General features: G+C 39.7%; 1 protein-coding gene across 1 annotated transcript in view; it reads right to left on the bottom strand.

Moving 5' to 3' along the window:
• Positions 1–480: 480 nt before the first annotated feature.
• The window catches only part of LOC139748902 (DBH-like monooxygenase protein 1 homolog), a 148,496-nt gene continuing 130,790 nt past the window's right edge, over positions 481–18,186 (bottom strand). Inside the window, exon 12 of the mRNA XM_071662265.1 lies at positions 481–505. Within this exon, the coding sequence (XP_071518366.1) occupies positions 481–505 (25 nt within the window). The remainder of the gene's footprint in view (positions 506–18,186) is intronic.

The following is an 18,186-nucleotide window of genomic DNA, read 5'->3' as shown; positions in this document are numbered from 1 at the left end:
AAAGGGCGAGATTATGTCTGTTCAGTAAGTCTTGTCCCCACAAGTCCAACATCATTAGATGTATTGTCCTTACTACGATACATCTACTCGAACGCTTTACTATTTGCTTCCAGTTTATCTGCATTTATATACAGTAATCTATCTGGGACTTCGATCGCTTCCTCTTTGTGGTAACAGCGTGGCTGTTCCCCCCCCCCCATTTTTTCTTTTTTCTTTCTGTGTGTGTGTGTGTGTGTGTGTGTGTGTGTGTGTGTGTGTTTGTGTGTGTATGTGTGTGCGTGTGTGTGCGCGCGCATTTATCATGCTCGGCCTTCTCTAGTAGTCTTCCTAAGAGACTATTTATGATTCATTTCGATTAAACTTCCTCCAGTTCCCATTCCTTGCCATATATCCTTTACTCTTTTGAATAAGGTTCACACACAGTGGCAACTTACTAACCTCTGTCATTTTCCCCCAATAGAACAACACCGAAGGTAATACTTACATATGTTTCGCGTCATAGTGTCTGAAAATCAAAAGAAAAATGCATTAATTCACTTGACTACATTTTCTTGAGATGATATTTGAAAAAGAACCAAATAGAATATGTCTCTTGATTACATTCTTAACAAATGATTAATGAAACTTCGTTACCCAAAAGCAATGTAAATCAGTTATACCTGCCATGAACAAATGGGAAAAATTGCAAGTGCATAATCATTGGTTATAAGGTTAATAAAAATGCTGACGTATAGGAAAATCCTTTCAGTGTGTAAGGAGCTCCTGTAAGGGAAGCAGTGTTTATGTGATAATAAGTGACTGAGTGTTAGGGATGTATTTTGAAAATCGTTGATGATGTGTGACGACATTACGTTTGCTTATTTATTTACAAATGTTGCCTAACATGATATGAGAGAGAAGTGGAATGTCAATGTATACTACTGAGCCATGTTGGAACGAATGAAAGTTACCACAGTTATTGTATGGAGTAGTTATCGAACTGCTTGTTAAAGTATAGAGTTGGTATCTTTGATGATGTGTTTGGCAAAAGAATACTTAAAGCTAGTGCGAGTGGGGTATCCGTGTAGCTTCTGAAAGAGATGAAAATCACCGTGTAAAATCATACTGAACGACGACTTATCGTGAGCTGTGAATGAGTTTACATCTAGGAGTGAAATTCAGTGCTTATCACAGTGCACTGAGAGTTTTGCAAGTTGAAAGAATGTAAGTGTAGAGTGTGGAAGAAGCATGCATGAAGGAGTATATAGGTATATAGATGTGAAACCTAAAGGATTAGATATGAGAGCAACAGAGTTGAGCTAATGAGGAAGCTTATTTGAAATTAAGAGAAAAGATAAGGAAAACACGTTAAGTGTCAGAGGGATATATGGTTGCTAAGAAACCATTACCAAGGTGCAAACTCTTTTTGATGATATGGCCGGATAAAACTTATGACAAATCATAGATTGGACATAACAGATATAATGGCAGTATAGTTGAAGATAATGGGAGGGGAGGGATACTGTGTGGAAGATAGATAGACCCAGTGAATGGATTGATTAAGTCAAGAGGTATTCTGTCTGAGAATCTTACAGGGATCGACCGTGACTGGATGGAACACAAAGTCTTGGTGTGTGTGATGGTGGAGGTGTGATTTGAGACCTTATTTTCAAATGAATCAGTATAGAGTGCAAATTGAAGAAATAAATGTCCGTCATATATGTGTGAAGGTTAATGTTTCACTGTAGCACACTAGACGAGGGTTGAGAATGTGTGAGTAACATTATGTACCTCATCCACCCCATGGTAATGGACTCGAAGAATATAGTGATAAACACACACAGAAATACAGGTAGTCCACAAAAAACAGAAAATATATCATGCCATACTGATGATACTAAGCTCCAATAGAAATTAAACCATGTTGCTTAAAAAAATATAACATGATGAACAAAGGTCTTTCTAAAAAACATTCTTATCAGATTATGAATATTCAAGTTATAAACCAGATCTCATAACTGATTTGGATAGATGCAAGGAAAGAAATAACAAAGATGACACTAAAGGGTACGATTCATTAATTCTCGCAATATTTTGAAATTGTTTAATGCAGACCGTTTTCCAAGTTTTCATTTTTTAGTATACAGAACACACACACACACACACACACACACACACACACACACACAAACAGTCGTGAACACAAAGGCTTTTAAGTGTGTGCAGGAAAATTCCTATACTAGCATACAAATCAGTCATGAAGCAAACTGCCTACTATGGATTTTGATTAAATTATATATCATTCACCAGAGAGAAAACATAATGGTGTTATTTCAAGTTTCGATTATGAGGTTATTAAGGACTCTGAAAGATCGAAGGTGAGACTATATGAGAAAGAAAAATAATCATACAAATCATATATATATATATATATATATATATATATATATATATATATATATATATATATATATATATATATATATATATATATATATATATATATATATATATATATATATATATATATATATATATATATATATATATATATATATAAATATATATATATATATATATATATATATATATATATATATATATATATATATATATGTATGTATATATATATGTATATTACGTGTTGGATTACGTGTTAATTGACAGGCGCGCGAAAGAATGACTTTTGGATGTTAATGTGCTGAGAGGTGCAACTGAAGGGATGTCTGATCATTACCTTGTGGAGGCTAAGGTGAAGATTTGTATGGGTTTTCAGAAAAGAAGAGTGAATGTTGGGGTGAAGAGGGTGGTGAGAGTGAGCTTGGGAAGGAGACTTGTGTGAGGAAGTACCAGGAGAGACTGAGTACAGAATGGAAAAAGGTGAGAACAATGGAAGCAAGGGGAGTGGGGGAGGAATGAGATGTATTTAGGGAATCAGTGTTGGATTGCGCAAAAGATGCGTGTGGCATGAGAAGAGTGGGAGGTGGATTGATTAGAAAGGGTAGTGAGTGGTGGGATGAAGAAGTAAGATTATTAGTGAAAGAGAAGAGAGAGGCATTTGGACGATTTTTGCAGGGAAAAAATGCAATTGAGTGGGAGATGTATAAAAGAAAGAGACAGGAGGTCAAGAGAAAGGTACAAGAGGTGGAAAACAGGGCAAATGAGAGTTGGGGTGAGAGAGTATCATTAAATTTTAGGGAGAATAAAAAGATGTTCTGGAAGAAGGTAAATAAAGTTCGTAAGACAAGGGAGCAAATGGGAACTTCAGTGAAGGGCGCAAATGGGGAGGTGATAACAAGTAGTGGTGATGTGAGAAGGAGATGGAGTGAGTATTTTGAAGGTTTGTTGAATGTGTTTGATGATAGAGTGGCAGATATAGGGTGTTTTGGTCGAGGTTGTGTGCAAAGTGAGAGGGTTAGGGAAAATGGTTTGGTAAACAGAGAAGAGGTAGTAAAAGCTTTGCAGGAAGATGAAAGCCGGCAAGGCAGCAGGTTTGGATGGTATTGCAGTGGAATTTATTAAAAAAGGGGGTGACTGTATTTTTGACTGGTTGGTAAGGTTATTTAATGTATGTATGACTCATGGTGAGGTGCCTGAGGATTGCGGAATGCGTGCATAGTGCCATTGTACAAAGGCAAAGGGGATAAGATTGAGTGTTCAAATTACAGAGGTATAAGTTTGTTGAGTATTCCTGGTAAATTATATGGGAGGGTATTGATTGAGAGGGTGAAGGCATGTAGAGAGCATCAGATTGGGGAAGAGCAGTGTGGTTTCAGAAGTGGTAGAGGATGTGTGGATCAGGTGTTTCCTTTGAAGAATGTATGTGAAAAATACTTAGAAAAGCAAATGGATTTGTATGTAGCATTTATGGATCTGGAGAAGGCATATGATAGAGTTGATAGAGATGCTCTGTGGAATGTATTAAGAATATATGGTGTGGGAGGCAAGTTGTTAGAAGTAGTGAAAAGTTTTTATCGAGGATATAAGGCATGTGTACGTGTAGGAAGAGAGGAAAGTGATTGGTTCTCAGTGAATGTAGGTTTGCGGCAGGGGTGTGTGATGTCTCCATGGTTGTTTAATTTGTTTATGGATGGGGTTGTTAGGGAGGTGAATGCAAGAGTTTTGGAAAGAGGGGCAAGTATGAAGCCTGTTGTGGATGAGAGGGCTTGGGAAGTGAGTCAGTTTTTGTTCGCTGATGATACAGCGCTGGTGGCTGATTCATGTAAGAAACTGCAGAAGCTGGTGACTGAGTTTGGTAAAGTGTGTGAAAGAAGAAAGTTAAGAGTAAATGTGAATAAGAGCAAGGTTATTAGGTACAATAGGGTTGAGGGTCAAGTCAATTGGAAGGTAAGTTTGAATAGAGAAAAACTGGAGGAAGTAAAGTGTTTTACATATCTGGGAGTGGAACTGGTAGCGGGTGGAACCATGGAAGCGGAAGTGAATCATAGGGTGGGGAAGGGGGCGAAAATCCTGGGAGCCTTGAAGAATGTGTGGAAGATGAGAACATTATCTCGGAAAGCAAAAATGGGTATGTTTGAAGGAATAGTGGTTCCAGCAATGTTGTATGGTTGCGAGGCGTGGGCTATGGATAGAGTTGTTCGCAGGAGAGTGGATGTGCTGGAAATGAGATATTTGAGGATAATGTGCGGTGTGAGGTAGTTTGATCGAGTAAGTAATGTAAGGGTAAGAGAGATGTGTGGAAATAAAAAGAGCGTGGTTGAGAGAGCAGAAGAGGGTGTTTTGAAATGGTCGGGGCACATGGAGAGAATGAGTGAGGAAAGATTGACCAAGAGGATATATATGTCGGAGGTGGAGGGATCGAGGAGAAGTGGGAGACCAGATTGGAGGTGGAAAGATGGAGTGAAAGAGATTTTGTGTGATTGGGGCCTGAACATGCAGGAGGGTGAAAGGAGGGCAAGGAATAGAGTGAATTAGATCGATGTGATATACCGGTGTTGACGTGCTGTCAGTGGATTGAATCAGGGCATGTGAAGCGTCTGGGGTAAACCATGGAAAGTTGTGTGGAGCCTGGATGTGGAAAGGGAGCTGTGGTTTCGGGCATTATTGCGTGGCAGCTAGAGAATGAGTGTGAACGAATGGGGCCTTTGTTGTCTTTTCCTAGTAAAACCTCGCACACATGAGGGGGGAGGGGGAAGGTATTCCATGTGTGGCGAGGTGGCAGTGGGAGTGAATGGGGGCAGACAGTGTGAATTATGTGCATGGGTATATATGTATGTGTCTGTGTATGTAAATATATATATGTACATTGAGATGTATAGGTATGTATATTTGCGTGTGTGGACGTGTGTGTGTATACATTGGGTATGGGGGTGGGATGGGCCATTTATTTCGTCTGCTTCCTTGCGCTACCTCGCAAACGCGGGAGACAGCGAAAAAGCAAAATAAAAAAAAATATATATATATATATATATATATATATATATATATATATATATATATATGTATTCATTCATTTATTTTGCTTTGTCGCTGTCTCCCGCATTTGCGAGGTAGCGCAAGGAAACAGAAGAAAGAAAAGGCCCAACCCACCCCCATACACATCTATATACACACACGTCGACACACGCAAATATACATACCTATACATCTCAATGTACACATATATATACACACACAGACACATACATATATACCCATGCACACAATTCACACTGTCTGCCTTTATTCATTCCCATCGCTACCTCGCCACACATGAAATACCATCCCCCTCCCCCCTCATGTGTGCGAAGTAGCGCTAGGAAAAGATAACGAAGGCCCCATACGTTCACACTCAGTCTCCAGCTGTCATGCAATAATGCCCGAAACCACAGCTCCCTTTCCACATCCAGGCCACACACAACTTTCCATGGTTTACCCCAGATGCTTCACATGCCCTGATTCAATCCACTGACAGCACGTCAACCCCGGTATACCACATCGATCCAATTCACTCTATTCCTTGCCCGCCTTTCACCTTCCTGCATATTCAGGCCCCGATCACACAAAATCTTTTTCACTCCATCTTTCCACCTCCAATTTGGTCTCCCACTTCTTCTCGTTCCCTCCACCTCCGACACATATAACCTCTAGGTCAATCTTTCCTCACTCATTCTCTCCATGTGCCTAAACCATCTCAAAACACCCTCTTCTGCTCTCTCAAAAACGCTCTTTTTATTTCCACACATCTCTCTTACCCTTACATTACTTACTCGATCAAACCACCTCACACCACACATTGTCCTCAAACATCTCATTTCCAGCACATCCACCCTCCTGCGCACAATTCTATCCATAGCCCACACCTCGCAACCATACAACATTGTTGGAACCACTATTCCTTCAAACATACCCATTTTTGCTTTCCGAGATAATGTTCTCGACTTCCACACATTCTTCAAGGCTTCCAGGATTTTCGCCCCCTCCCCCACCCTATGATTCACTTCCGCTTCCATGGTTCCATCCGCTACCAGATCCACTCCATGATATCTAAAACACTTTACTTCCTCAAGTTTTTCTCCATTCAAACTTACCTCCCAATTGACTTGACCCTCAACACTACTTTACCTAATAACCTTGCTCTTATTCACATTTACTCTTAACTTTCTTCTTTCACACACTTTACCAAACTCAGTCACCAGCTTCTGCAGTTTCTCACATGAATCAGCCACCAGCGCTGTATCATCAGCGAACAAAATCTGACTCGCTTTCCAAGCTCTCTCATCCACAACAGACAGCATACTTGCCCCTCTTTCCAAAACTCATGCATTTACCTCCATAACAACCCCATCCATAAACAAATTAAACAACCACGGAGACATCACACACCCCTGCCGCAAACCTACGTTCACTGAGAACCAATCACTTTCCTCTCTTCCTACACGTACACATGCCTTACATCCTCGATAAAAACTTTTCACTGCTTCTAACATCTTGCCTCCCACACCATATATTCTTAATACCTTCCACAGAGCATCTCTATCAACTCTATCATATGCCTTCTCCAGATCCATAAATGCTACATACAAATCCATTTGCTTTCTAAGTATTTCTCACATACATTAATCAAAGCAAACACCTGATCCACACATCCTCTACCACTTCTGAAACCACACTGCTCTTCCCCAATCTGATGCTCTCTACATGCCTTCACCCTCTCAATCAATATCCTCCCATATAATTTACCAGGAATACTCAACAAGCTTATACCTCTGTAATTTGAGCACTCACTCTTATCAGCTTTGCCTTTGTACAATGGCACTATGCACGCATTCCGCCAATCCTCAGGCACCTCACCATGAGTCATACATACATTAAATAACCTTACAAACCAGTCAACAATACAGTCACCCCCTTCTTTAATAAATTCCACTACAATACCATCCAAACCTGCTGCCTTGCCGGCTTTCATCTTCCGCAAAGCTTTTGCTACCTCTTCCCTGTTTACCATATCATTTTCCCTAACCCTCGCACTTTACACACCAACTCGACTAAGACACCCTATATCTGCCAGTCTATCATCAACACATTCAACAAACCTTCAAAATAATCACTCCATCTCCTTCTCACATCACCACTACTTGTTATCACCTCCCCATTAGTGCCCTTCACTGAAGTTCCCATTTGCTCCCTTGTCTTACGCACCTTATTTACCTCCTTCCAGAGCATCTTTTTATTCTCCCTAAAATTTAATGATACTCTCTCACCCCAACTCTCATTTGCCCTCTTTTTCACCTCTTGCACCTTTCTCTTCACCTCCTTTCTCTTTCTTTTATACATCTCCCACTCAATTGCATTTTTTCCCTACAAAAATCGTCCAAATGCCTCTCTCTTCTCTTTCACTAATAATCTTACTTCTTCATCCCACCACTCACTACCCTTTCTAATCAACCAGCCTCCCACGCTTCTCATGCCACAAGCATCTTTTGCGCGATCAATCACTGATTCCCTAAATACATCCCATTCCTCCCCCACTCCCCTTACTTCCATTGTTCTCACCTTTTTCCATTCTGCACTCAGTCTCTCCTGCTACTTCCTCACACAAGTCTCCTTTCCAAGCTCGCTTACTCTCACCACCCTCTTCACCCCAACATTCACTCTTCTTTTCTGAAAACCCATACAAATCTTCACCTTAGCCTCCACCAGATAATGAACAGACATCCCTCCAGTTGCACCTCTCAGCACATTTACATCCAAATGTATATATGTATATATGTAAATATATATATATATATATATATATATATATATATATATATATATATATATATATATATATATATATATATATATATATATATATATATATATATATATATATATATATATATATATATATATATATATGCGGCAGGGGTGTGTGATATCTCAATGGTTGTTTAATTTGTTTATGGATGGGGGTTGTTAGAGAGGTGAATGCAAGAGTTTTGGAAAGATGGGCAAGTATACTGTCTGTTGTGGATGAGAGAGCTTGGGAAGTGAGTCAGTTGTTCGCTGATGATACAGCGCTGGTGGCTGATTCATGTAAGAAACTGCAGAAGCTGGTGACTGAGTTTGGTAAAGTGTGTGAAAGAAGAAAGTTAAGAGTAAATGTGAATAAGAGCAAGGTTATTAGGTACAGTAGAGTTGAGGGTCAAGTCAATTGGGAGGTAAGTTTGAATGGAGAAAAATTGGAGGAAGTAAAGTATTTTGGATATCTGGGAGTGGATCTGGCAAAGGATGGAACCATGGAAGCGGAAGTGAATCATAGGGTGGGGGAGGAGGCGAAAATTCTGGGAGCCTTGAAGAATGTTTGGCAGTCGAGAACATTATCTCGGAAAACAAAAATGGGTATGTTTGAAGGAGTAGTGGTTCCAACAATGTTGTATGGTTGCGAGGCGTGGGCTATGGATAGAGTTGTGCGCAGGAGGGTGGATGTGCTGGAAATGAGATGTTTGAGGACAATATGTGGTGTGAGGTGGTTTAATCGAGTAAGTAATGTAAGGGTAAGAGAGATGTGCGGAAATAAAAAGACTGTGGTTGAGAGAGCAGAAGAGGGTGTTTTGAAATGGTTTAGGCACATGGAGAGAGTGAGTGGGGAAAGATTGACCAAGAGGATATATGTATCTGAGGTGGAGGGAACGAGGAGACGTAGGAGACCAAATTGGAGGTGGAAAGATGGAGTGAAAAGGATTTTGAGTGATCGGGGCCTGAACATGCAGGGGGGTGAAAGGCGTGCAAGGAATAGAGATAATTGGAACGATGTGGTATACCGGGGTTGACTTGCTGTCAGTGGATTGAATCAGGGCATGTGAAGCGTCTGGGGTAAACCATGGAAAGCTGTGTAGGTATGTATATTTGCGTGTGTGGACGTATGTATATACATCTGTATGGGGTTGGGTTGGGCCATTTATTTCGTCTGTTTCCTTGCGCTACCTCGCAAAGGCGGGAGACAGCGACAAAGCAAAATAAAAAATAAATAAAATGAAAAAAATAATATATATATATATATATATATATATATATATATATATATATATATATATATATATATATATATATATATATATATATATATATATATATATATATATATATATATATATATATATATATATATACATCATCATACTCTGTCGCTGTCTCCCGCATTAGTGAGGTAGCGCAAGGAAACAGACGAAAGAATGTCCTAAACCATCCATATGCATATATATATACACACACGTCCACACATGCACATATATATGCTGGCTTCATCCATTCCCGTCACCACCCTGCCACACATAATATAGCAACCCCTCCCCCTGCACGAGAGGTAGGGGTAGGAAAAGACAACAAAGGCCACATTCGTTCACACTCAGTCTCGAGCTGCCAATTATAATGCACCGGAACCATAACTTCCTTTCCACATATCGGCCCCACACACTTTCTATGGTTTACCCCAAACGCTTCACATGCCCTGGTTCAATCCATTGAAAGCACGTCAACCCCGGTATACCACATCGTTCCAATTCACTCTATTCCTTGCACGCCTTTCACCCTCCTGCATGTTCAGGCCCCGATCACTCAAAATCTTTTTCACTCCATCTTTCCACCTCCAATTTGGTCTCCCACGTCTCCTCGTTCCCTCCACCTCTGACACATATATCCTCTTGGTCAATCTTTCCCCACTCATTCTCTCCATGTGCCCAAACCATTTCAAAACACCCTCTTCTGCTCTCTCAACCACACTCTTTATATATATATATATATATATATATATATATATATATATATATATATATATATATATATATATATATATATATATATATATATATATATATATATATATATATATATATATATATATATATATATATATATATATATATATATGTATATATATATATATATATATATATATATATATATATATATATATATATATATATATATATATATATATATATATATATATATATATATATTGGAAAGAATCACAATTTTGCGCGTGTTCAAGATATTTCTATGAGTCCACGGGGAAAATGAAACACGAAAAGTTCCCAAGTGCACTTTCGTGTAAAAATCACATCATCAGGGGAGACACAAGAGAGGAATATAACAGTCAGTTGTATTACATCGAAGAGACGAAGCTAGAACGCCATTTGGTAAACATGTGATTGTCCAAACATACGAACATTCCAACATTAAACAAAAACATTCGAACGCTCGTAGTCTCTTCGATGTATATCAAGTTACTGTTATATTCCTCTCTTGTGTATCCCCTGATGATGTGATCATTACACGAAAGTGCACTTGGGAACTTTTCGTGTTTCATTTTCCCCGTGGAATCATAGGAATATATATATATATATATATATATATATATATATATATATATATATATATATATATATATATATATATATATATATATATATATATATATATATATATTTTTTGCTTTGTCGCTGTTTCCCGCCTTTGCGAGGTAGCGCAAGGAAACAGACGAAATAAATGGCCCAACCCAACCGAATACATATGTATATACATACGTCCACACACGCAAATATACATACCTACACAGCTTTCCATGGTTTACCCCAGACGCTTCACATGCCCTGATTCAATCCACTGACAGCAAGTCAACCCCGGTATACCACATCGATCCAATTCACTCTATTCCTTGACCTCCTTTCACCCTCGTGCATGTTCAGGCACCGATCACACAAAATCTTTTTCACTTGTTCTTTCCACATCCAATTTGGTCTCCCACTTCTCGTTCCCTCTACCTCCGACACATATATCCTCTTAGTCAATCTTTCTTCACTCATTCTCTCCATGTGCCTAAACCATTTCAAAACACCCTCTTCTGCTCTATCAACCACGCTCCTTTTTATTTCCACACATCTCTCTTACCCTTAAGTTACTCACTCGATCAAACCACCTCACACCACACATTGTTCTCAAACATCTCATTTCCAGCACATCCATCCTCCTGCGCACAACTGTATCCTTAGCCCACGCCTCCCAACCATACAACATTGTTGGAACCACTATTCCTTCAAACATACCTATTTTTGCTTTCCGAGATAATGTTCTCGACTTCCACACATTCTTCAAGGCTCCCAGGATTTTCGCCCCCTCCCCCACCCTATGATCCACTTCCGCTTCCACGGTTCCATCCGCTGCCAGATCCACTCCCAGATATCTAAAACACTTTACTTCCTCCAGTTTTTCTCCATTCAAACTTACCTCCCAATTGACTTGACCCTCAACCCTACTGTACCTAATAACCTTGCTCTTATTCACATTTACTCTTAACTTTCTTCTTCACACACTTTACCAAACTCAGTCACCAGCTTCTGCAGTTTCTCACATGAATCAGCCACCAGCGCTGTATCATCAGCGAACAACAACTGACTCACTTCCCAAGCTCTCTCATCCCCAACAGACTTCATACTTGCCCCTCTTTCCAAAACTCTTGCATTTACCTCCCTAACAACCCCATCCATAAACAAATTAAACAACCATGGAGACATCACACACCCCTGCCGCAAACCTACATTCACTGAGAACCAATCACTTTCCTCTATCCCTACACGTACACATGCCTTACATCCTCGAAAAAAACTTTTCACTGCTTCTAACAACTTGCCTCCCACACCATATAATCTTAATACCTTCCACAGAGCATCTCTATCAACTCTATCATATGCCTTCTCCAGATCCATAAATGCTACATACAAATCCATTTGCTTTTCTAAGTATTTCTCACATACATTCTTCAAAGCAAACACCTGATCCACACATCCTCTACCACTTCTGAAACCACACTGCTCTTCCCCAATCTGATGCTCTGTACATGCCTTCACCCTCTACATCAATACCCTTCCATATAATTTACCAGGAATACTCAACAAACTTATACCTCTGTAATTTGAGCACTCACTCTTATCCCCTTTGCCTTTGTACAATGGCACTATGCACGCATTCCGCCAATCCTCAGGCACCTCACCATGAGTCATACATACATTAAATAACCTTACCAACCAGTCAATAATACAGTCATCCCCTTTTTTAATAAATTCCACTGCAATACCATCCAAACCTGCTGCCTTGCCGGCTTTCATCTTCCGCAAAGCTTTTACTACCTCTTCTCTGTTTACCAAATCATTTTCCCTAACCCTCTCACTTTGCACACCACCTCGACCAAAACACCCTATATCTGCCATTCTATCATCAAACACATTCAACAAACCTTCAAAATACTCATTCCATCTCCTTCTCACATCACCACTACTTGTTATCACCTCCCCATTTCCACCCTTCACTGAAGTTCCCATTTGCTCCCTTGTCTTACGTACTTTATTTACCTCCTTCCATAACATCTTTTTATTCTCCCTAAAATTTAATGATACTCTCTCACCCCAACTCTCATTTGAACTCTTTTTCACCTCTTGCACCTTTCTCTTGACCTCCTGTCTCTTTCTTTTATACATCTCCCACTCAATTGCATTTTTTCCCTGCAAAAATCGTCCAAATGCCACTCTCTTCTCTTTCACTAATAATCTTACTTCTTCATCCCACCACTCACTACACTTTCTAATCAACCCACCTCCCACTCTTCTCATGCCACAAGCATCTTTTGCGCAATCCATCACTTCTTCCCTAAATACATCCCATTCCTCCCCCACTCCCCTTACTTCCATTGTTCTCACCTTTTTCCATTCTGTACTCAGTCTCTCCTGGTACTTCCTCACACAAGTGTCCTTCCCAAGCTCACTTACTCTCACTACCCTATTCACCCCAACATTCACTCTTCTTTTCTGAAAACCCATACAAATCTTCACCTTAGCTTCTACAAGATAATGATCAGACATCCCTCCAGTTGCACCTCTCAGCACATTAACATCCAAAAGTCTCTCTTTCGCGCGCCTGTCAATTAACACGTAATCCAATAACGCTCTCTGGCCATCTCTCCTACTTACATACGTATACTTATGTATATCTCGCTTTTTAAATATGGTATTCCCAATCATCAGTCCTTTTTCAGCACATAAATCTACAAGCTCTTCACCATTTCCATTTACAACACTGAAGACCCCATGTACACCAATTATTCCCTCAACTGCCACATTACTCACCTTTGCATTCAAATCACCCATCACTATAACCAGGTCTCGTGCATCAAAACCACTAATACACTCATTCAGCTGCTCTCAAAACACTTGCCTCTCATGACCTTTCTTCTCATGCCCAGATGTATATGCACCAATAAATACCCATCTCTCTCCATCAACTTTCAGTTTTACCCATATCAATCGTGAATTTACTTTCTTACACTCTATCACATACTCCCACAACTCCTGTTTCAGGAGCACTGCTACTCCTTCCCTTGCTCTTGTCCTCTCACTAACCCCTGACTTTACTCCCAAGACATTCCCAAAACACTCTTCCCCTTTACCCTTGAGCTTCGTGTCACTGCGACCCAAAACATCCAGGTTCCTTTCCTCAAACATACTGCCTATCTCTCTTTTTTTCACATCTTGGTTACATCCACACACATTTAGACACCCCAGTCTGAGCCTTCGAGGAGGATGAGCACTCCCCGCGTGACTCCTTCTTCTGTTTCCCATTTTAGAAAGTTAAAAAAATGCAAGGAGGGGAGGATTTCTGGCCCACCGCTCCCGTCCCCTTATATGGAAGTTATATGGGAGGGTATTGATTGAGAGGGTGAAGGCATGTACAGAGCATCAGATTGGGGAAGAGCAGTATGGTTTCAGAAGTGGTATATATACATATATATATATATATATATATATATATATATATATATATATATATATATATATATATATATATATATATATATATATATATATATATATATATATATATATATATATATATATATATATGTATATATATATATATATATATATGTATATATATATATATATATATATATATATATATATATATATATATATATATATATATATATATATATATATATATATATATATATATATATATATATATATATATATATATATATATACATATATATATATATATATATATATATATATATATATATATATATATATATATATATATATATATATATATATATATATATATATATATATATATATATATATATATATAAACAAATTAAACAACCATGGAGACATCTCACACCCCTGATGCAAACCTACATTCACTGAGAATCAATCACTTTCCTCTCTTCCTACACGTACACATGCCTTACATCCTCGAGAAAAACTTTTCACTGCTTCTAACAACTTGCCTCCCACACCATATATTCTTAGTACCTTCCACACACCATCTCTATCAACTCTATCATATGCCTTCTCCAGAACCATAAATGCTACATACAAATCCATTTGCTTTTCTAAGTATTTCTCACATACATTCTTCAAAGCAAACACCTGATCCACACATCCTCTACCACTTCTGAAACCACACTGCTCTTCCCCAATCTGATGCTCTCTACATGCCTTCACCCTCTCAATCAATACCCTCCCATATAATTTACCAGGAATACTCAACAAACTTATACCTCTGTAATTTGAGCACTCAATCTTATCCCCTTTGCCTTTGTACAATGGCACTATGCACGCATTCCGCCAATCCTCAGGCACCTCACCATGAGTCATACATACATTAAACTGCAGAAGCTGGTGACTGAGTTTGGTAAAGTGTGTGAAAGAAGAAAGTTAAGAGTAAATGTAAATAAGAGCAAGGTTATTAGGTACAGTAGGGTTGAGGGTCAAGTCAATTGGGAGGTGAGTTTGAATGGAGAAAAACTGGAGGAAGTAAAGTGTTTTAGATATCTGGGAGTGGATGTAGCAGCGGATGGAACCATGGAAGCGGAAGTGGATCATAGGATGGGGGAGGGGGCGAAAATTCTGGGAGCCTTGAAGAATGTGTGGAAGTCGAGAACATTATCTCGGAAAGCGAAAATGGGTATGTTTGAAGGAATAGTGGTTCCAACAATGTTGTATGGTTGCGAGGCGTGGGCTATGGATAGAGTGGTGCGCAGGAGGATGGATGTGCTGGATATGAGATGTTTGAGGACAATGTGTGGTGTGAGGTGGTTTGATCTAGTAAGTAACGTAAGGGTAAGAGAGATGTGTGGAAATAAAAAGAGCATGGTTGAGAGAGCGGAAGAGGGTGTTTTGAAATGGTTTGGGCACATGGAGAGAGTGAGTGAGGAATCATTGACCAAGAGGATATATGTGTCGGAGGTGGAGGGAACGAGGAGAAGAGGGAGACCAAATTGGAGGTGGAAAGACTGAGTGAAAAAGATTTTGTGTGATCGGGGCCTGAACATGCAGGAGGGTGAAAGGAGGGCAAGGAATAGAGTGAATTGGAGCGATGTGGTATACCGGGGTTGACGTGCTGTCAGTGGATTGAATCAGGGCATGTGAAGCGTCTGCGGTAAACCATGGAAAGCTGTGTAGGTATGTATATTTGCGTGTGTGGACGTGTGTATATGCGTGTGTATGGGGGTGGGTTGGGCCATTTCTTTCGTATGTTTCCTTGCGCTACCTCGCAAACGCGGGAGACAGCGACAAAGCAAAAAAAAACAAAAAATATATATATATATATATATATATATATATATATATATATATATATATATATATATTATCCCTGGGGATAGGGGATTAAGAATACTTCCCACGTATTCCCTGCGTGTCGTAGAAGGCGAATAAAAGGGGAGGGAGCGGGGGGCTGGAAATCCTCCCCTCTCGTTTTTTTTTTTTTAATTTTCCAAAAGAAGGAACAGAGCGGGCCAGGTGAGGTTATTCCAAAAAAGGCCCAGTCCTCTGTTCTTAACGCTACCTCGCCAACGCGGGAAATGGCAAATAGTTTAAAAGAAAAAGAAAAGATATATATATATATATATATATATATATATATATATATATATATATATATATATATATATATATATATATATATATATTTTTTTTTTTTTTTTTCTTTATACTTTGTCGCTGTCTCCCGCGTTTGCGAGGTAGCGCAAGGAAACAGACGAAAGAAATGGCCCAACCCACCCCCTCATACACATGTATATACATACGTCCACACACGCAAATATACATACCTACACAGCTTTCCATGGTTTACCCCAGACGCTTCACATGCCTTGATTCAATCCGCTGACAGCACGTCAACCCCGGTATACCACATCGCTCCAATTCACTCTATTCCTTGCCCTCCTTTCACCCTCCTGCATGTTCAGGCCCCGATCACACAAAATCTTTTTCACTCCATCTTTCCACCTCCAATTTGGTCTCCCTCTTCTCCTCGTTCCCTCCACCTCCGACACATATATCCTCTTGGTCAATCTTTCCTCACTCATTCTCTCCATGTGCCCAAACCACTTCAAAACACCCTCTTCTGCTCTCTCAACCACGCTCTTTTTATTTCCACACATCTCTCTTATACTTACGTTACTCACTCGATCAAACCACCTCACACCACACATTGTCCTCAAACATCTCATTTCCAGCACATCCATCCTCCTGCGCACAACTCTATCCATAGCCAACGCCTCGCAACCATACAACATTGTTGGAACCACTATTCCTTCAAACATACCCATTTTTGCTTTCCGAGATAATGTTCTCGACTTCCACACATTCTTCAAGGCCCCCAGAATTTTCGCCCCCTCCCCCACCCTATGATCCACTTCCGCTTCCATGGTTCCATCCGCTGACAGATCCACTCCCAGATATCTAAAGCACTTCACTTCCTCCAGTTTTTCTCCATTCAAACTCACCTCCCAATTGACTTGACCCTCAACCCTACTGTACCTAATAACCTTGCTCTTATTCACATTTACTCTTAACTTTCTTCTTCCACACACTTTACCAAACTCAGTCACCAGCTTCTGCAGTTTCTCACATGAATCAGCCACCAACGCTGTATCATCAGCGAACAACAACTGACTCACTTCCCAAGCTCTCTCATCCCCAACAGACTTCATACTTGCCCCTCTTTCCAAAACTCTTGCATTTACCTCCCTAACAACCCCATCCATAAACAAATTGAACAACCATGGAGACATCACACACCCCTGCCGCAAACCTACATTCACTGAGAACCAATCACTTTCCTCTCTTCCTACACGTAAACATGCCTTACATCCTCGATAAAAACTTTTCACTGCTTCTAACAACTTTTCTCCGACACCATATATTCTTAATACCTTCCACAGAGCATCTCTATCAACTATATCATATGCCTTCTCCAGATCCATAAATGCTACATACAAATCCATTTGCTTTTCTAAGTATTTCTCACATACATTCTTCAAAGCAAAAACCTGATCCACACATCCTCTACCACTTCTGAAACCACACTGCTCTTCCCCAATCTGATGCTCTGTACATGCCTTCACCCTCTCAATCAATACCCTCCCATATAATTTACCAGGAATACTCAACAGACTTATACATCTGTAATTTGAGCACTCACTCTTATCCCCTTTGCCTTTGTACAATGGCACTATGCACGCATTCCGCCAATCCTCAGGCACCTCACCATGAGTCATACATACATTGAATAACCTTACCAACCAGTCAACAATACAGTCACCCCCTCCCTTAATAAATTCCACTGCAATACCATCCAAACCTGCTGCCTTTCCGGCTTTCATCTTCCGCAAGCTTTCACTACCTCTTCTCTGTTTACCAAATCATTTTCCCT

Source organism: Panulirus ornatus, chromosome 6 (genome assembly GCF_036320965.1).
Source record: "Panulirus ornatus isolate Po-2019 chromosome 6, ASM3632096v1, whole genome shotgun sequence".
NCBI classification, from domain to species: Eukaryota; Metazoa; Arthropoda; class Malacostraca; order Decapoda; family Palinuridae; genus Panulirus; species Panulirus ornatus.
This window is presented reverse-complemented; position numbering and strand designations above follow the sequence as displayed.